Raw genomic sequence first — 20,019 nt, 5'->3', positions numbered from 1 at the left:
TGTGCTCAAGGGAGTAGACGGGAAGGAGGACAGGACAGCCCCACAGGTGGCCGTGGCCTGAGCCCCTCCCCCATGGCTGACCCCTGATGAGGAGGAGGTGCTGGAGGGGCCCCGTGGGGCTCCCTCTAAGGGCTCTGAAACTCAGCTTCCTCACCCACAAAATGGGGACACGGTGTTGACCTGGCAGGGTCTTTGGATGGGGGAGTGGAATCCTGGGTGCAAAGTGCCCAGCGTATGTGAAGCTGACAGGCTGTGAGGTGACATGTGGGGACCGTGGGCATCATTTTTATTTGAAAGCGTTTCCTGAGGAAGAGAAAACGTTTAAAAAGTACAAAACCCAGGGTAATTAATCAGAACTACTTTACTGGACTCCTCAGAATTCTTAGTGTTTGTTTAGGCAGTTTCCTCCAAGACAAGAGGAACTCGATAATCCCCAGCTCTGCTGTGTCCCTGTGTCCCCAGGAGGACATAAAGGCCGTGCCCTGCGGCTTCTTGGCCTCACTCCTGTCGCATTGTCCAGACTTGCCCGGCAGCCCACGCAGGCGGCTCAGTTTGCACCTTATGAGACCTCCCAGCTGTGGGGCTGTGGGGTCGGGCTGCCTTAGATGAGGACCCTGGGCTCAAATCGAGTTTTATAAGAAACAGGTTTATGAGGAAGAGAGCGAGTGTTGGGAGGGGGGGGTTCCTGCTTTCATCCAGGAGGGGGATTTACAGGGCGACTGCTCTGAGCAGGCTGTAAAGTCCCCGAGGCCAGAGCGGCCTAAGCCCCCTTGCAGCCAGGTTGTGTGTGCTCTGTTCCTTTGAAGAGTGACTTTCCCATGAGCAGGACTCCAGGGGAAGGGAAGGCTGGCGCCCAGGAAGGGAAGGCCAGTACGATTTGACAGCCACGTCCTGTTGATAGCGGGTCCTGGTTTGGCCTGTAAGCATCATTGTACTAAGGCTGTTACATAGCAAAAGTCAGCATCGGCCGAAGAAGTGGGGTTGGGGGGACATGATGGTGCGGGGAACAGCGACCGTGGCTGCTGGGGGGTCATGTGCTTGTTCTGACATGGGCCCTCACAGCAGCCGGGGAGCTTTAGGTGGAGATATTATGACCTGGTGACAGATGAGGAAGTCAAAGCCCAGTCACATTAGGGGACCTGCGACAAGCCACACCCGTAGGGAAGTGGCGGAGTCCGGATTCCAGCCCAGGTCCCTAGCTGTGACATGACGAGGCTGGTGAGGAAAGCAATAGGGTGGAGGAATAGACAGAAGCAGGCAGGTGCCGAAGGCCTCTTTGAGGAAGCCTCACATGAGCTGAAACCAAACGACAAGCATGAGCGGCCATAGGAGGGGTTGGCGGGGGGTGGGCGAGCCATGCAGAAGGTGTGTGCAAAGGCCCCGAGGCAGGCATGGACCAGGCTCGTGTGAAAAGCAGAATGAAGGGCAGGTTGCTGGAGCTCAGGGAGCCAAGGAGAGAGGAGCCCAGGGCGAGGGGGGCTTGGCGGGGCCAGACCCAGTGAGGCTGCCGGATCAAGGCAGGAGTTTGGATTTTGTGCAGTGGGCAGCCTTGGGAGGCAGAGATGAGGAAATGACACGGGTGGGGACAATATAGGACTTCTAGGGGGACTGAGATTCTTCAGCATCTGCACCTCAAATTGTGCAGCAGAGCCTTGAGCCCACGTGCCTCACCCCACTCAACGGCCCTGGGAAGCCAGGTCTGGATTTTTACGTGAAGCCAGGGATCGATATTGAACCAGAATATGCACTGGGGGGGACCTCAACCCCAATCTGTGTCAACCAGCATGTCGGTTAAAGAAGTCCCTTCTCTCCTTCGGATGTTTGTGTGCATCTCCTAATTTTTAAATCTAGGTAGTGAATCGATCTAAAACACAGCAGACTTCTTGGATGCCCCAGGAGGACATGTGGCAACATTGCCAGGGTCCCCGAAGGCCGCGTGGAAGGTCTGAAGAGGACAGGCCAAGTGCCCAGGATGTGGACCGACCACGCGTTAGTGCCTGTGTGTGGAGATGGGGCCTGGGTGATGGGGTGACGGGGCAGGCTGCCTTCCTCCTGAGTCTCCCTCAGTCCGTCATGACAATTGCCCACAATTGTTGTGATTGTGTGTCACCCACAGTAATGACTGTTAGAGCTCAAAATAGGGGCAGGTCCCGGGTGCTAAGTGTCAGCGTGGTTTGCACCTACGTGGCCTCTGATCTCCATGACTCCTGAGGGCCAATGAGTCCAGAGCCACTTGGTACATCAGATTCCTCTGTGTCACCTGACTCTTCCTAATGCTGGTCGGCCCTTTGGAGCCTCCCCTGAGCAAGAGGAAAAGCACACAGCCTGCTTCTGATTAGAGGTCACCCAGGGTCAGGCCAGGCTCCTGGCTGAGAAAGCCGTGGGGCTCAGCCCTCTGAGTGCTCACTTCCCAGGCGCCAGCACAAACCCTGGGCCATGGCCTGTGGATCTGGCCAGGCTGGGGTCGGGAGCTTTAGGTCCTTGGCCGCTCTCCATCTCCACTGGCCACGGAGCCCCTCTGTGGGTCTCCTTGCCTGTAAATTGAAACCAGTAATCCCTCCCAGGCAAGTGAGGGATCCTTTCGGGGAAATGCTCTGAAGAGGTCAAGTGCAGTGGCTGCCCGAGGGTAGGGGCTCACATAGGCAGCTTCCTGGGAGCTCAGGCTGGATTTGCAGACACAAGCTGTTCCTCTGTCCCAGGCGCTGGGCGGGAGGCGGGGGGCCCAGCGCGGTTGGGACCTGTGGCTCATCTCCCTCTGTTCAGCACTTCAGGCCTGGTTCTGGCCCCATCCCAGCCCACGCTTCCCTCCCACTCAGCCTGACGCAGCAGGTGATCACAGTCCCTCCTCTGCCCCACAGCCTGGGGCAGCCAGTCCAGACCAGTCCCAGCCTCCGCTGCCCCCCATGGTGGTCATGCACCCAGGGGGCCTCTCCCGTCCCAGAGTAGATGGGCCACCAAGGAGCCAGCACCTCCAAGTTTTTTCCCTCTCGTGTGCCTGCCCTTGTTTCTTAAACTTACATCATATCTATGTCCGTTGGCGTGACGTGGCATGGTGAGGAGTGCTGGGTGGTCAGCGTGGACGCCGGGCAGCAATGCTGAGGGGCTGGGCCAGTGGCCTGTCCAGGTGAGAGGAAACGTGGCTCTGCCTTGGTTCTGGGAGCCTGCGGGGAGGTAGAGAGGGGTCCAAGAAGCCCCTAAGAGCAGGTGGCCTCTGAAGCGGCCGGCTGGTAGAAAGTGGGCAGGCAGGCGGTGGGCAGAGGGGACAGCATATCCTGGGGCTTGGGGGGATTGGGTGGCAGTGGCGGTTGTGGTGGGAAGGAGAGGGTGAGAGGCCAGCCAGTCCATCTGGAACCAGACCTTGGTTAAAACAGTGGATTGGAGGAGGCTGACCTTGAAAACAAACGTGGAGTAGGGTAGGGCTATGAAGACAGAGAGGCGGAAACTGCAGACAGAGGTGCAGTGACACAAATGCAGAGGCCACGTTCTGGGCCTGAGTTCTGGGGTGCTGTTTGGAGCAGGGAGGACCCTCAGACACCACCCCCCTACAGTGCCATTTGACTGAGGGGGTGATCCCATGGCTGCCCCGTGGCCGTAAAGCCTGGCGGGCTGGGTGCCAGTGTTGGCCCTGATCTCAGGTCATTTCTATACACTGTGTGGCCTCACTGGAGGGAAAGGGGGACCCAGGTTTGATCCCCTCATCTATGCCGGATACTTTTCTTACATGGTTGCTTTTGATTTTGTTTCCAACCTGGCCCAGACTCCGGACCCTCTGCCTGTCCCGCCCCCAGTGCCTTTCTCTTTTTTTACCCTGTGGGTCGTCCAGCTGCTCCTCTCTGCCTGAGCCCTTCACTCAAGAGAGGCTGGCCTCTCGCCTCTGGCCAGGGGGTTCGCTGACAGCTAAGATTTCCACTTCGTTCTGGTTGCCCAGAAGAGTCAGAATCCCAGCAGCCTTTGTAGCCCCAGAGCTTGTGGAAGTGAGAAGGTCAGGAAGCTGGTTAGCAGGAGTTTGGACTTTGCTGTGAAAGTGACGGGGCACCCTCAGTCCTGGGGGCGGGAGGGGGGGCGCGGGTGCCATCCACATGTGGGGAAGATCACTACCTACCTTGGAGGAAGCAATTTGCTGAAAGGTGGCACTGGCAGTCACTGGGGTCTGGAACTCACACAGGGACAGGATGGATGGCGAGAAGGGTAGCTATGGGGGGGGGTGACAGGAAGATGGCTGAAGCAGGGAGGTGACAGGCAGGGCAGGCAGGACCTTCTGCCTCAGGTTTACACTTTGGGGTGGCCTGTTCCCCACATCACATCGGTGTGGGACATTTCAGTGGCGTTGGCTCTGGACGAGGTGGGGCCTTGTTCTTTTTAGAGTCAGGGACCCTGGAGGGGAGACAGGAGCCTCCAAGCAGGACTGGTCAGTCGCTGCTTTTCCTGAAGCTGAAAATGTGGCTCCTTCTCGATACTCTTGCTCAGCGTCCCAAATCACAGATGTCCAGGGACAGCTTGTGCAAAGTGCAGGTGCCCCCCTTCCTTGCCTGGTGGGGTGACTCAGGCCTGGCCCCACCCTGGGGCCCGAGTAGATCACCAGGCGTTGACTGGCGAGGGGAAGCTCAGGAATCTGGGGTTCCATCAGGGGTCGGGGGTTTGGGTACTTGATCAGAGTCTCTGATCCCCTTGCATGTGTCCCGGGGGCTTGGGGACAACAGCATTCTGCTACCTGCGCCGTGCTTGTGCCCATATGACCAGGCTGGGGACGGGGGCAGGGCTCCTCCGTCCCACTCGGTGGGCAGCGCTCAGAAGCCCCACCCTTGTGCCAGATCACATCCTCCTGGAACCCACAGACTGCAGGGGAGGCAGGCACGGAGACAGGCGCTGACCGGACAGTGTGTGGAGGCGTCTGGCAGACCCCACACACAGGGGCCATGGCGCTGCAGGAGCCCAGGAGAGAGTGTTCATGCTCAGACCGTCAGCAGAGAAGATCGTGTGCCCTCTGAGTGGCGGCCTTCAGGCTAAAGCGTTCTTTCCACCCAGCACCCAGACTCCTACGTGGGTGGAGTAGAGGCCCTGCACATCACAGACACTCGGGTCAGCTATAGCAGGAGGCCTTGAAGGAGGCCAAGCAGCCTTGCCCTTGGGAACTGCACCCACTGCTCAAAGCCCACACCACCTCAGGACTGGCTATGGGGCCTTCTCGGCAAAGGTCGCTGGGGAGTTTCGGGTGCAGACCCCTGGGGTTGGGTCTGCGGAGAGCCAGTGGCTCTCACCATAGGAGCAGCCTCTGGGGACAGCAGCCCTCTGGGCCCTGTCCCAGCCCTTGTTCTGCCCACCCCTCCTCCCGTCCCCTGCTTCTCGAGGCTGGTCCTTGACCCTTCTCTAGACTTGGTCTTCTGCCCTGCCACTCTTGCTCCCACATGCCCTTGACCTATAGGCAGACTGGACACCGCCCTTCCTCCCTTCCCCATCTCAGCCAATAGGTGCCCCTCCTAGGCCCAGCCCCCACCCCCACCCCCCACCCCCCTTCTGCCGCTCACGGGCTTTTACACTCCTGATCACCTGAATGCTCACACCCGCCCTGGGAAGTGCTCCAGTGAACTCTCACCCCCATCGCAGGAGGGAAAACGGAGCTGGGCCATGCAGAGCAGTACTTGGCATGGGAGACAGATTTTCCAGGACAAAGTCAGCTCTGCTCCAGCCCACCTCCAGACTCGAATGAACGAGCCTGTGGACAGAGACCCACAGTCCCTCACGAGCCACCCCGGCCGCTTGTCAGCTTGGGATCCTATCAGTGTACTTGGCTGATAGGATCCCACTGGCTCCCAGGACGAGGTTCCCACATGGTAGACCCAGGCCAGGCCTTGACCTGGGGCCCCAGCGTGGGTCCTGCAGGCCCAGGGACATCCCCTGCCCCGCTCTAGATTTTTCCATTATCAGCTGTGGGGGCTAGGGCCCCGTGGGTGTGGGTGGCTGGGAACTTGCTATTTTAAATGAAGGCGACTGGTGTGGCCACGCCGGAATCCAGCCCCAGCCTCGGGGCGGCCCCTCCGGCTGCTCCTGGGGGTGGACACGTGATGTGCAGGTTGTTCTCACTCCCCCTGCCTGCTCCAGACCAGGTGGGCGGGAGAATAAACAGCTCTCGCATTTACCGGGAAGCTTGGTGGTGCTGCTGGAGGCCTGGCCTGGCCCCGTGCAGTCCGGAATGGCCCTTGACGTGGAGACGATAAATCCAGCCTATTATTTTTTATGAGCCTCCCACCCCATAAACAACTCCTTTGGCTGTTGGTGAGCCAGCCTCCTGCCCTTCTCCTGGCCTGGCCTCCAGCCAGCTGGCCAGGCAGCCCTGTGGGGACCCCAGTCCTTATTTCACGGCGCTAGCACGGGGGGTTTCCCCCATGCTGGAGACCCTCGGGCCTCCCAGAGTGGGCCGTGCAGGAGGACAAGCACTAGGCCAAGAGGAAGCCCCGGCTCCTTTCTTGGCCACAAGTCCTGGGGTCTCAGTTTCTTATCTCTATAATGGGATGAATATTAGTATTCACTATATAATTATTTACGAGGACTAAAATGAGATCGTATGTACACACCGTGTCCCCTAGTGACGTGCCTGGACCTGAGATCCGTAAAACTGTCAGCTGTCACTGGGCATTCCTATGTGCCAAGCATTGTGCCCAGACTTTGACACAAGTAATCCGGTCCTGAAATCAACCTTGTGTAGTGTAGCTGCTATTATCCCCATTTTGCAGGTAAGAAAATGGAGGCTAAGAAGCCAAGAGATTTGTCTACAGTGAGTAAACAGCACAGTCAAGATTGAACCCCAGTCAGACTGACTTCTAAAACCAAAGATACTGAATGACCCACTGGCTGGAGCGCTGGGAGCAGGGCCCGGCCTCTCCACCCTTTCGCTGCGTTAGTGCCATAGCTGCCTCCCGATCTCCCTGTCCCATCCAACCTTCTGACGGCAGCCAAGCCACTGTTCTGTAGATGTGCTGACCGTGTCTGTCCCCACTCAGGACCTTCCCGTGGCTCCCACATCGTGAAGCAGCCACAACCAGTCTTGTCTCTCCCACGCCAGAACCACTGCCTTCCAAAGCCTTCCACAGTGCATCTCCTTGCCAGGCCCCCACTCCTGCCTTCTGTTCTCCCTGTGACCAGGGACCCCTTGACCAGTGATGGGCCACGATGTGTGCTATTTCCTCTGCCTCCAGTGCCATTCCCCACCCTCTCAATTCCTGGAGAACGCTTCATCATCCTTCAAACCCCAGCGCACTTTCCCCTCCTCTGGGAAGCCGTCTCTGATGCGTAGGCGGGCCCGTGTCCCTCTCGACGTGTACCACATGGTTCCGGCTCAGTCCTCTCTCTTGGGGGACAGATGGGCAAGCGCCTGAGAAGGGCACTGATGTTTCTTACGTCTGACACAGGGCAGGGAGCAGAGGACACATGGCAAATGGAAGTGAAAAGGGGATTGGATCCACCTCATGAGGGAGACAGTGTCTGAATTGTGTGTGCCATCGATTTCACAACGTGCTTTCACATCCCTCGTGCCAGGCGATGTGCACGGCCCCCGGGGAGGACGTGCCCGGTGCTGTGGTCCGGCTGTGGTCTGGCCGCATGCCCTGCTGCTGGGCTCACCTGGGCTCGCTCCTGCGGCCGTGTGCAGCCTGCAGGTCAGCTGAGGCCTCTCCAGCAGGAGGGCCCAAGTTTATCAGAAGTCCAGGGACTGTCCCCCAGCTCACGTCCCCCTGCCTGTATGTGAGCTTGCTCCCCTCGTGCAGCACCTGTCCTCCCCGTAGGCCTCTTGTTTCAGGGCCCCCATCGCAGTCGCCGACCCAGTGTGCACCCACCCACACGTTTGTTGGCTGAGTGAGGTGACCACTCAGCAGTCTGTTATACTTAGAATAAAGGATGGCTCCCGCATAAGTTCCCAGAGGTGGTTGTACCTGCCCTCGACACAAGCTCTTGGGAGAGGGGATGCTTCTCTGACATTTATGGAGTTCCTGTTGTGTAGCAACCCCTTGATACACTTTAATCCTCAAAGGGCCCTGGGAAGTAACAGCTGCCACCCTCAGTGCGTAGGAGGGAGCGGGGGTACAGGCCGGGCGGCAGGCACAGCTGGTTGGGCACAGATCCAGGACAGAGCCCGGCGCTTTTCCTCGGCACGGGGTGGGCCGCGGAGTGCCAAGGACCTGCTCTTGTCCTTGGAGACTTTCCTGCTAGCACGTCCCCAGTGATCTTGTTGGCTTCCCCTCCCGGGTCTCCAAGAGCTGCTGTGGGAACACCCTTGAGGCCGCCACATTAGCCCTCCCGCACCTGGGCTCCTTCCATCGTGTCGCCTGTCGGGAGGGAGAAACAGACTTGTCCCCGGTCACGGGCAGGCCATGGGCTGGGACGTGTGTGAGGTGACTGTTCCCTCATGGCTTCCTTTAGGGCCCCTTTGGGAGGAGGGATAAGGCTTCCAGAAAAAAACACAGGCCACCCAGTTGAATTTGGATTTCAGATAATGGATACCCTTTTAGTGAAGTATGGCCGGTGCAACATTTGGGACATAGGAAGTAGCTGCTGGTTATCTGAAATCCAGGTTTAACTGGGCATCCTATGTTTTTATTTGCTAAATCTGGCAGCCCTGGGGAGGGAAGGACATCTCCAGCCTCCCAAACATGAAAGGAGTGAAAACGCAGGAGGCCAGAAAGCCTTGCAGGCCTCTGTGGTCCCAGCCACCTGGGCTTCAGAGGGGCATGGATGTGCTCATGGTGACGCCTAGTGACCAGCCAGGGAACTTCAGGGGGTGGGAAGAGGAGGCAAGGTTAGCCCTGGGAGGGGACGGAGGGGGCTGGGTCCAGGGTGAGGTGCGCTCTGACCAGACAAATGCTACAGAGTCAGCCAAAGCGGGTGCAGGGGGGCGGGCGGAGAAGACAAGCCAGCCTTTACTGGGCACCATCTGTGTCTTGAGGAGGCTGTCAGGGACCCTGAGCTGGAGGCATCACCTCTTTATTACCCTTTAATGATCCTCCTCCACTTCAGAGGAGGAAATAGAGCAATTGCCAAGGCCACACACTTGAGAATGGGCTGGAGAGTGGGTGTGAGGCAGAGCTGCTGGGGCCGGCAGCCCGCCCCCTCAGTGATGCCAACCTCCCCATGGCACGTGCAGGCTGCCATGTGGTCCTCACAGCTGTCAGACAGGCCCCCTCCCATTGAGAGGCAGCTTTCCAGGGGCCCCCAGGGGTGGGACTGGTCAAAGCACCAGGGGCAGAGGGACCAAAGGGCCGCTGGTGTCCATCCCAGCTTTCTGAGGAGGCAGGCCCAGCCTACCCCCTCTGCTGTCACCAGGAATGCCAGGAGCCAGCCACAGCCTCAGCTGTCCATCTGTCCATGTACATGGTGCCTGTCCACCGAGGAAGCAGCCGTGGCAATGTCTCAGCTGAAAACGCACCCACGGGGTGGGCCTCCTGGCCGGCTCTGTCCGCAGCATCCGCACAGGGCCTGCACACAGGTGGCGCTTAGCAAAGGTGCATAAGAGGAGTGAGTGAACACATGAGTTAGCTCATGCTTCAAGGCCGGCTAACAGCCCCTGAGCCAGCAGTGCCTCTGAGCCACCTCCTGATGTGACAGAAGGAACCTGAGAGTCAGGGGACAGGGAGCCAGGGGATCGGGAGGCAGAAGCTTTCATGTGGACACGGTGCCGACTGCTGCGCGGCCCAGGGCAAGTCACTGTCCTATGGGCTTCCGCCTCCTCAATGGAAGAGGAATGACTCCATCTAGATGCTCTCCAGGGTCCCTTCCAGTTCTAGCTTTCCAGGAAACTGGTCATTCTGGATGTTGGCTCGCCTGTAAACTCAAAGTAGAATGGCCTCATTTCGCAGCCATGTCCCTTGTCCATAACCAGTGCGCTTAAGGACCAACCACCCTCCAGGTGTGTGTTGAAGTCCCGTGATGGGCTCGACTGTGGTCTGGCCTCTGTGAGGGTGGCAGGGGGCTGGTCCTGGGAAAAGGCCTGGTGTAAAGGAGACCCTACCTAGTTATCTGTGGGAGGAATCCGTGATGGGCAAGTGAGCAAATGAACATGGAAGGTGTTGGGAGTCTAATCACACGAGGGTTGGACTTCTGTGGCTGGACCAGCTGGGCGGCAAGTGTTGAGAGCAGGCAGGGTGCACGTTCAGAGGGGCTGGTCCTCCTGGTGTCCTGGCGGGGGTCCGCTGAGCCTGAAGGAGGGGGTGTGGGCAGTGAGTAGAAGAGCAGCTGACAGGGCAGTGAGACACGGCAAGGAGGACGAGCAGGCAGGGTCCCCCTGAGGGCCACTGAGGCAGCCAAGTGGGCACCAGGGCTGGTGGGCTGTGACGTGAGCATTTGGCCAAGGGGCTGGGACCCCTTTGGGCCTGATATAGGAATGGCCACGGGGACCGGGGGCCCATCCCTGCTCTACCACACAAGTTGGGAGACCTCTGTCTGAGCCTTAGTATTGTCACCTATCAGGTAGGCCTGCTGACGGTACCTGGCTCTCAAAGTCATGGAGACAGTCAATTAGGGACGTTTGCAAAGAGCCTGGCATAGGGCCTGCCTGCCCCTGAGGAGCTCCGGGTAAGTAGCCGTCCACCATCCTACTCACGCCCATTGCCCAGGTGGGGCTGCCCCCAGGGATGCAGCCTGGGGTGGGCTGGGCTCGTGGTCAGCTGGGAGTCTCGTCTGGGACAGCCAGCTGCTGGCGCCTTGGCCAGGCCTGGAATTCCCCAGGAGGATGTAATTTGGGAGGGGGCAAAGGGTGGTAAGCAGAGCCCTGTTTCTGCTAAAGCCCAGGCCCCCTAATGAGAGGCTAGCGGAACGCCATCCAGGCGCAGATGCTGTTGGAGTGTAATTAGGGGATCGAGGCAAATCCAGACTGGTGAGCGAGCCAGCGGGCGGGCAAGCTCGGGGCTGGCACTGCACTGCACTGCAAGCAGAGCCCGGCCAGGGCCTGCAGACAGACGGGCCCCATAGCCTGAGTGTTGGCCCCTCTTCTGATGCAGAGGTCAAAGCCCAGAGTGGCCAAGCCCAGGCTCCTCCCAGTGCAGCTGGGTTTGGCAAGTATTTCTCAGGTCTTCACTCAAGGCTAGGTACTGTGCAGAGCATGGGGGCGCTGTGGGGGGGGGGCGGCCAAAGAGGTGACTTGGGCTTGGGCCCTGGCTCCTCAAGGAGCCCCCGGTCTGGTGGAGGTGACCCAACCGACACAGAAGTTGCATTTAGTGTGGTAGGTGCTATGAAAAAGGGGATGCAGGGGCCATGGAGGCCCAGGCCAGGCCCCTAATCCAGCCCAGGGACTTGCAAGAAGGGTGGAAACAAGGAAGGCTTCCTAGAAGAGGTGACACCCAAACAGAATCTCAAATAACTAGTCAGAAGCTGCCACTCAAAGGAGGGAGGAAGTGTGTCCCAGGCAGAAGGAACTGCACGTTCCCAAAGGCACCAAGGTGAAACGCAAGGGCAGGCTGTGCAGGGCCACAGCAGAGCGTCCTGTAACCTAGGCCATGGCAGGACTCGGGGGCCGGGAGGACCCTGAGTGCCATGCTGAGAACTTTCAGCCTCACCCTGTGGGCACTGGGGCAAGGCCTGGGGACATAAGGGTTTTTAGCAGTGGGAAGACACACAGTCAATTTATGCTCTAGAAAGTTCCTTCTGCTGGAGAAGGGCAGGTCTTCAAGTCAGACGGAACAGGGTTCAAGTTTCAGCTCTACTGTGTGTGCTACTCAAGTGACCATGGGCAATCGCTTCACCTCTCTGAACATCGCTGTACAAGGAGGATAAAGGTGCTTACCTTGCAGGGTGATATTGTAAAGGCCTGTGTTCTGGTCTCTATGCCACGCGTGGGGCTGGGCGTGGGGGGCAGGAATGAACAGGCGTGTCCTGGGCCCTCAGCAAGCTCAGGCAGGGGGTCTAAGGAGCATGGAGATGTCACTGCCCTGTGGGGGGAGGGCCAGCGTGGGACCTGGGGCATCTTGGAGAAGGTGGCACTTGAGATGAGTTTGGAGAGACAGAATGTGGAAATGTGGACAGAGCCAGAGAGGACAAGGGCTAGATGATTCCAGTGCTCCAGTCACCATGGGGAAACTTCAGGAGCAGAAGGGGAGCCTGGGCTTCCCTGCCCCTTCCCTGGACGTGAATGCCCCGGTCCCTCTGGAAGTCCCCCTGGGAGCACAGGTTCTAAAGTGAACCACGGTTCACATCCGCCTGTTCTACGCCGTGTCCCTTGGGCAGGTTACCAAGCCTTGCTTCATCCTACTCTCCTCACTTGCAAAGTGGGGATAATTGCATCTGCTTTGCAAAGTGGTCACGAGGCTTAAAGGAGCTTATTCCTGTAAAGTGCTTAGTGTACAGTAGGTAGGTGCGCGATGGTGGCAGCTATGGTTCTCTGCAGCCCAGAGCTGCCCCCATGGTGTCTTGCTTCAGGTCTGCCCCCTAGATCCAGCCCCCTGGCTCCCCTCACCTGCCTCTCTGTGCTTTAGTGTTCTCACCTGTTAAGGAGTGGGGTGGAGGGAACACCATGACATTAACAGCCCTGCTGGTTGGTCGGGGAGAATTAGTGAGATAGAATAACATATCTAAAGCATGTGGAACAGCGGCACAGAGGCAGCTCGGGCGAAGGTGTTGCCGTGGTCCTCTCTCCCACCAGTCCTGTCCCTGCGCTGTTCCTGTGCCTTTTCCCCGGGACAGGGCTTTGCTGAGCTTTCTTCAGCCCGCCTTTGAAGCATGTGGGAGCCCACGTTTGTTGTATTTGTTGTTCCCTGAGCCTGGACAGCTAGCTGAGCCCGGCCACTTCCTGCCGCCCCGCCCCCCAAGGCTCCGGCCTCTTTCTGGGCTGCATAATTTACCATTGATGAAGTGGAAGGGGAGGGAATTCCCTTCCTCCCAGGTTGGGGGGAGGGCAGAGTGAGGCAATTGTTCTTTTCACCCCGCTCTGCTGTTCTGGTGCCTTCCCTTCCCTGGTGTTTAAGGGAGGTGGATGCAGAAAGTGATGTTATTGATGAAGTCGTCATAGCAACGACCCTTGGGAGGCACGCATCCCAGCTTTGTTCTCCAGGGTCGGGCAGTGAGAAAGACCAGCTCCTCGGCTCCTCAGGGCAGGCTGGACTCACCGCCCTCTGCCCTGCTTTAGATGCGTCTGTGAACTTCGCTCTGCAGAACAAGTGATGCACACGCTGGTTTGGGGCAGGCAGGTTCTGCCATCCTCTGACTCTGGCGAAGTATCCGAAAGTGATAGGAGGCCTTTGGGTAAAATGGGGCGGGAAGGGCTGCGAGGCCGATCACAGGACCCAGAGAAGACAGGCATCCGGGAGGGGCCCATCAGGGGGGAGCGCTGGGCACCTGCCTCTCACACAGGCTGTGGCCCTGGCACGTCTTCTCCCACCCTGTGCTTGCTTGTGAAATGGGCGTGGCAATACCCCCTTCTCAGGCTTATGATAAGAGCTAAACTAGATGAAAAGTGTAGTCAGAGCCCAAGTCCCTGTGTCACATCTGGAAAACTCAGAGAAAGGAGCTCTTAAATGTATCCCAAGTCCAGCCTGCCCCTGTCCCCACAGCCGCTGCCCCGCCTTCGGGCTCCTTCATCCCTTTCAGGGTGGTAGCGGCAGCCCCCCACTTGCTTCCGGCCTGCAGTCTGGCCCCTGCACGTCACCTGTCACAGAGCATCCAGAGATCTTTCTAGCACAGAAGTGTGTCACGACCCGATTTACAACTTTCCGTGGCTGCCTCCGCCCAGGACGAAGCCCCTCCAGTCCTTACCCGCACCCTTAGCCAGCCTCGCTGGCCCAGAGGAGGGGCGTGCACGCTGAGTGAGCACCTGGAGGCAGGTTCTGTGACTGTCCACTTTTACACAGGTGGAAACTGAGGCTCAGACAGGTGACATGGTTGCCCCCGGTCGTGCGGTAAGTGGCAGAGTCTGAACTGGGACCTGGCTGCATTGCAGTCAAGCATCTGTGTCCTCACTGCTCTCCCGCCCTGTCCTGGGCACCAAGGAGACACTCGGTCCGAGTTTGCAGGACGTAATTGGATTTGGATGGATTGGATCAGATTAGATTCGACCAGACGGGCAGCCTGGCCTGACTGGCACTGGGCCCCTGAAGACCAGGGTTTCTGGGAATGACTCTGAAATTATATCTCATTTCCCCTCAAGGAGGCGAGATAAATGTGGGGGAGGGGGGACTTTCTGCTGAACTCGGCCGTGCAGTTACTCTGCACCACCCATATCAGGACAGGGAGCTGGGCCGAGGGAGAGACTGTACCTGCCCCAGGGCGGCTCTCTTATGCCAAGCTCCCAAGAGCAAATGAGGTACAAAGCAGAGGGCTTTGAGGCAGAGCTCATCAGTTCCTTACTCACAGAAACCCTTGCTTGAGAGGCAGGCAGGCAGAATTTGGAGAGGCTAGAGGGGTGATGCTTGAGGTCAGAGGCAGGGCTTCCTGTGAGCTTGATGGTTCTGCAGGTGAGCAGAGGCTCTGCCCTCATGCTCAGTGAGGCCAGGGGTTACGTGCTTTGTTGGGGGGCTGCCCAGAATGCATCACAGAGGAGACGGCGCCTGAATTGGCCTTGGATGTTGATAGGCTTTTAAATTCTGAGACAATTAGTAGTTAACAGGTACCGTTTATTACACTAACTCTGTGTTGGGTTCCTAGTTCTGTTCACCGCAGGAAATGCTTGATGCTAGTGAGCTATCCGGGGCCCACAGTGTGGTGCTGACCTCAGGGCAGGGGAGCCAAGGCTGGGAGCCCAGTGGCCTGGGATCCGGTCCTGCCGTACAGTCTGGGACAGGCACTCCCTAGCTCGGGGCCTCCTTTCCCCGCATCTGTAAAGCGGATGAACAAAACGGACTGCAAGGATCCATCCGGCCCTGACCCTTTGTGGTTCTGCCAGCTGTTGCTGCCCCAGAGTAGAGAAGGTGGTGGCAGTTCCCGTGCCTGCAGCTGGCACCGAGCTGCATGAGTTACCAGCACAGAGGGAACCGTACCTCCTCGTCCCCCAGGCTGCACTATCGTAGCCACCTTTGGAGTCGTTGCTAGGGTCATTTGTAAATGCGATGGCAGTACTCTGATGACCACCATCTCGGGGACAAGGTGCCTCTGGAAGCATTCAGGTTGAGCTGACTCCAGCCTCATGGGAGCCCAGCTGTTGGTGGCTGATGTCCCCAGCTGCTCGCTCCCCATCAGCCTGTTTCCCAGGACAGTGGCTGCTTGGGTATGAGAGCCAGGCCTCTGCCCCAGACCCTCGTGGAGGACGGGCAAGGTATTCCGTCTCCCCTCCCTTCACCATGGAGACCGAGTGTCCGCTCCTCGGCAGGACCTGTATTGGGCAGTGAGGTCACTGGGAAGGCTCAGAGCTTAGCCTGCCCTTGGGGGCTGATCAGAGAGTCGCACAGAGCAGAGAGAAACGACACAGCCACCACACCAGGGCTGTGAGTGAGGGGAGGACGGGTGTTCAGAGACCCTTGATTGGCCTGGGGGCCAAGGAGCTTCCTGCCTCAAACTCATCATGGCTTGTTACTAATAAGTCTAGATTCTCAAAAAAGAAAACCCCTGGTGGCAAGTCCCTGGTGTGGGTGACAGCTCGGTGATTTCTAAAGCTTAATACTCTTGTCTAGTGGCCCAAGTTCAGGGCCACACCTGCTCCCCAGTGACAAATGTAGGGTTGGTAGTGATTAGCTGGGCTTCCCGTGAGTTGTGATTCTTTGGCTGGGAATGGAAATTCAGTCTCCCTGTCTCCATCACATGTAAGCTTGAGTTGGACAGGGGCCCTTGGGCTCTCCTGTCTCGGGACAAAAGCAGAGATCTGCCTGATTGGCATCAGTTTCCTGTGCCAGCCGTGGCACAGCCTGGAAGCGCAGCGTGGGCTGGTGGCGTGGGGAGACATGGGGAGCATAACCAAGGAGTCAGGCAGCTCCGCAGAACTGGTGGAGTTTGAGACAGGCGCAGGGTTTCACTTATGGGTAACAGGAGAAGCCAGAGGGTGGACAGGTCACTCGGGGGGTGGTCAGCCGGCAGCATGGGGTTGCAGGCCATGGACTGTGTCTAGGAGGCCATGGGAGACAAAGCTGGGGAGAAGCTGGAACACCAGCTTCTTGTGCATTTGTGGGCACCAAGGAGCCACATGAGCAAGGAGTGAGGAGTGTCCCTGGGCTCAGCCCATCATTGATGACAACCACTGATGACGGCCAGGGAGGCTGCTCAGGGGGTGCGACCCACTGGCCAAACTCTCATGAGGGCAGGAGTCTCTCAAAAGACGTGACAAGGGACTGAGTATGTTTCAGTGGGCTGAGACAAGGCCTCTACCAAAAGCTGCCTCTGAGGCGGGGCTGCCTGGCCTAGGCATGGCCCCCATGAGGAACCGTTCTTTCCCCAGATCTGCAGGAGGCCCCGGCCTTCAGAAGGCAGTGCCCCCATAGTTATTGAGTTCCTACCACAACGGCACTTCCCTGCCCGTGAGGCAGAGACTGCCGTGCCCATTCTACAGATAAGGCTCAAGAAGGGAAGCAGTTTCCTCCAAGACACGCCACTAGTAAGGAGGCCAGACTCATACCCACATCGGCCTGACTTTACAAGACTTTTCTCAGAAAGCTCTGTGCCAGGCTGGCTCACACCGGCTTGCGAGAGCCAGCTGCACCTTCAGTGGTATCTCCCTGGTAGCCTGGCTGGAGCATTTACACCACAGAAATGGGCAAATGCTACACATCAGCCCCCACCCAAGCCTCACCCCACCCCTGCCAGTTGCTAAACATTTATCAGCATACGGCTCTGCAGATCCAGCACGCATGCTGGTAGGGAATTCAGTGAGCTGCCCATGAACTTGCAGCTTCCTGTAAGGGGCCTGGCACTGAAGAACTTTGCTGGCTCAGCTGTTGATTAGTTGGTCATTCTTCAAGGCAGTCCCAACAATTCGATTTGAATAAGTAAGAAAATCAAGGTAAAGGCATATTTATTAAGAGTAGTCAAATCCAATGAAACCAGAAATCAGCGTGCTGAGTAAAAGGCAGGCTTCATGCAATTCCATTTTTTTGTTTTGTTTAACTTCAGACTTTTAAAAATCTTAATCATAGCTGCCGGGGTGTTTCTGCTTTTAAATAGATGTCGATTCTCAGTTGCCCCACGTGCGTGCTTAAAGCAGACGGGGTTAAGATTGAGCTAGCCCTCACCTTGAACGGGAGACCAGTGAGCCACCTGAGAGAGGGGGCCGCCTGTGTGTCCCCATCTGAGGGGTTCCTTCCCTCTGCCCAAGGCCAGCTCCTCACAGTGGGACGTGGAAGTCAGGTTCAGGGCGTGTGTGGGCAGACAGCAGCTCTCCCTTTCATCTGCCTTTAGCCTCTTGATGGACTTGTGACCTACAACCTCTCACTTGACCCCCGACCTCATAAATTCTAGAAGCTCCTCACAAATCACCAGGAAGATAAACATCCACTGGGGTCATCTGAAGGGGGTCCAAGCCGCTCCAGGCAGTCAACGAGGGGCGATCAAGTCTGCTGGGGTGGGGGGATGTCCCAGGAACTGTGGGTGACAGGAGAGGGGACCCTTGTTCTCCCCACCACACCAGTGCTCCCCAAATGTGTTTCAGCATAATTCTCGGCGAGCACTGACTGGGTGGGGTGTAGAGGCCAGGCCTCCGGAGGCTTGTGGTGAATGGTCCATAGTCAATGCCCTGCAAACCGTGGGCAGCCCAGCTCCACACTCAGTGAGGCCCCTGGGTCGGGAGGGGGAGTGGGCTTTAGTCCGAGGCCCTGGTTCCAGTCTCGGGCTGCCGTTCAGCACACCGTGGGCCTTTGGGGCAGGTGTCTCAATCATGGTTCCCCCATCTCTAAAGGGGGTGCTTGCCTTTATAGGGGATGAGAGGCCTCAGATCATTGTCACTGCCTGAAGTTTGGAGCCAAAGTGGAGACTCTGGGGGCCTAGGAGGAGAGCAGAATGAGTCAGCTGGCCTTGTGAGGGACAGAGCTTCTGAGTCTGGCTGGAGAACATGCTGAAAGGGCCTGCCAGGCAAAGCCACCACGGGCAAGGCTCCAGACACCAAGTCTGCTGCAGCTAGACAGTGCAGGGACTGTAGCAGGCAGTGGGGGCCCAGCCCTGGCACGTGTGGCACTCTCCCCCTTCTGAGGGCTCCCAAGCAGTCGGGAGGTCGATCACTGATGCCCTTTTAAGAGGCGTTGGAGAAAAGGTACCTGAGGCTCGCATGCATTTTTTGCTTGAAAAAGTAGCCTCTGCCAACCGGAAGGAATCTCATGCTAAGAACAGGAGCACAGTGACGTGTGTGCCCCTGAACCCAGAACGAACTCCGTGAAGGCCGAGGGGCGTGCGGGTGGAGCTGGAGGCCAGCGCCCGGTGGTGCAGGGCATGGCACTTGGGGGTGAGGGTTCTGTGGACCCAGGGAAGCACTGCAATGCCCAGGTACATGTAGAGACCCCCTCCGGCGTACAGTTCAGGACATGGCTTTGGGGCTGGCGAGCATGGGCCTCTGAGGTCCAGTGGATCTGACTTGTGCAGAAATGCAGTGAGAGGTAGCTAAGTGGGATTGATGGTCTGTGAGTGTGACAACTGGAGGCCTGCCAGGGCATGTGAGCTCAGGGCTGCAACCCACCCGCTCAGCCCCGACCCATCGATGCTCCTCTTGGGGCCGAGCCTGAAAGGAAAGTCTCCGCCTGCCCCACAGGAGAGTGCGTGGCCTCCCGGTGCAAACTAAAAAGTGCATGCGCCCCACACCTGCTTCAGTAGGAACTCTGTCTAAAGCCATGACCAAAAGCACTTCCATACCCCGTAATCTGACCTAGGGCAGGGGCGTCTCCTCCATGGGTCCCTCACTGCCATTCACTGTGCGGCTCTCAGAGCGAGGTCTGGCTCTAGACCTGGGCACTGTGTCCTTGGTTCCTCCCTAAGGACCCTCCATCTGGATGGCTGGGTGCACACCCCTATGCAGGTACGTGCAGTGTGTGTGCTAACAGCAGCCCAAGGACACTCCATTTAATGGTGACGTTTCATTGGCTATCTCTTTTCAGCCTGAAATTTTCTCTCTCCCTGTCTCTCCCCGGTCCCCAACCTCTCTCTTGTCTGTCTCTTCCCAGAGGGTATGAACTGCATGAACAAAGACCATGGCTGTGCCCACATCTGCCGGGAGACGCCCAAAGGTGGGGTGGCCTGCGACTGCAGGCCCGGCTTTGACCTTGCCCAAAACCAGAAGGACTGCACACGTAGGTAGATGGAGGCAAATGGGTCAGACATCCCCACGCGTCTCCTGCCATTGCTTTGTGGGGGGGTCTGTCCAGTCTGCTGGACGCAGCCCAGGGAGGGATCTCAGCCCCTTGGGGTGGAGAGAAAGGCTCAGGGCTCCCGAAGGGGCCTGGGTAGGCATGATGGATGGGGCCATGAACCCCAGGCCTGGAGTTTTTCCACTTGGCATAACACTACTGACACAGCCCTGGGTCTTATGTAGGGCCCTGTATGATGGCTCTGCCAGTGCTTCTGGTACCCTCATCCCCTCTCCCCAACCCCAGAGACCCATGGGCCCTGAGCTCACGCTCTTCAGTGGGACTAGAGAGGCTATGGCCAGGGACCTACAAGCTTGGGTCTCTGGGGGACAAGGGCCGCCCTTGGTAACAGGATGGTATAAACAAGGAAAGGCGCTCGGTGCTGTAGGGCCCCAGCCCAGGCTGTGCTGACCTTATATCCAGGATCTAAGATTAGCACTTGCAGTCTCCCCCTGCAAGGCCCACTGGAAATGGTGCTACACTGGGAGATCTGGGTTGAATGAGGCCTCTGGCCAAAGGGGGCCGGCCGTTCCAGGACCAGCTCAGAGTTCAGCCTGCAGGGCTGAAATGTACTGCAGCCTCTTGATGTGGTCGTCCAGCTCCCCAGTAGGAGTGGGAGCCAGCAAACGAAATAGGACAGCGGCCGAACACACTCAGCGAGCCCCCAAAAGCCTGGGCCCCAGCGCGGCCTCCATCAGCTGCATGGGGAATGGTGGGGTGAGGCCTCTGCCCACTGGGCAGCTGATACCCGGATTGATGTAATGTTTGGCCTGTGTCTGCAAAGGGCTGAGGG

At 58.1% G+C, this 20,019-nt stretch overlaps 1 protein-coding gene across 3 annotated transcripts in view; it reads left to right on the top strand.

Moving 5' to 3' along the window:
• The window catches only part of SCUBE1 (signal peptide, CUB domain and EGF like domain containing 1), a 134,288-nt gene that overhangs the window by 52,018 nt on the left and 62,251 nt on the right, over positions 1 to 20,019 (top strand). For all 3 annotated transcript variants that reach the window (XM_019624026.1, XM_019624025.1, XM_019624027.1), the window contains exon 5: positions 19,044 to 19,169. In XM_019624026.1, coding sequence (XP_019479571.1) covers positions 19,044 to 19,169 — 126 coding nt within the window. The remainder of the gene's footprint in view (positions 1 to 19,043; positions 19,170 to 20,019) is intronic.

The sequence above is a fragment of the Hipposideros armiger genome, unplaced genomic scaffold (assembly GCF_001890085.2).
Source record: "Hipposideros armiger isolate ML-2016 unplaced genomic scaffold, ASM189008v1 scaffold_572, whole genome shotgun sequence".
NCBI classification, from domain to species: domain Eukaryota; kingdom Metazoa; phylum Chordata; class Mammalia; order Chiroptera; family Hipposideridae; genus Hipposideros; species Hipposideros armiger.
The sequence above is the reverse complement of the archived record's forward strand: the minus strand, read 5'-3'. Positions and strand labels throughout refer to the sequence as shown.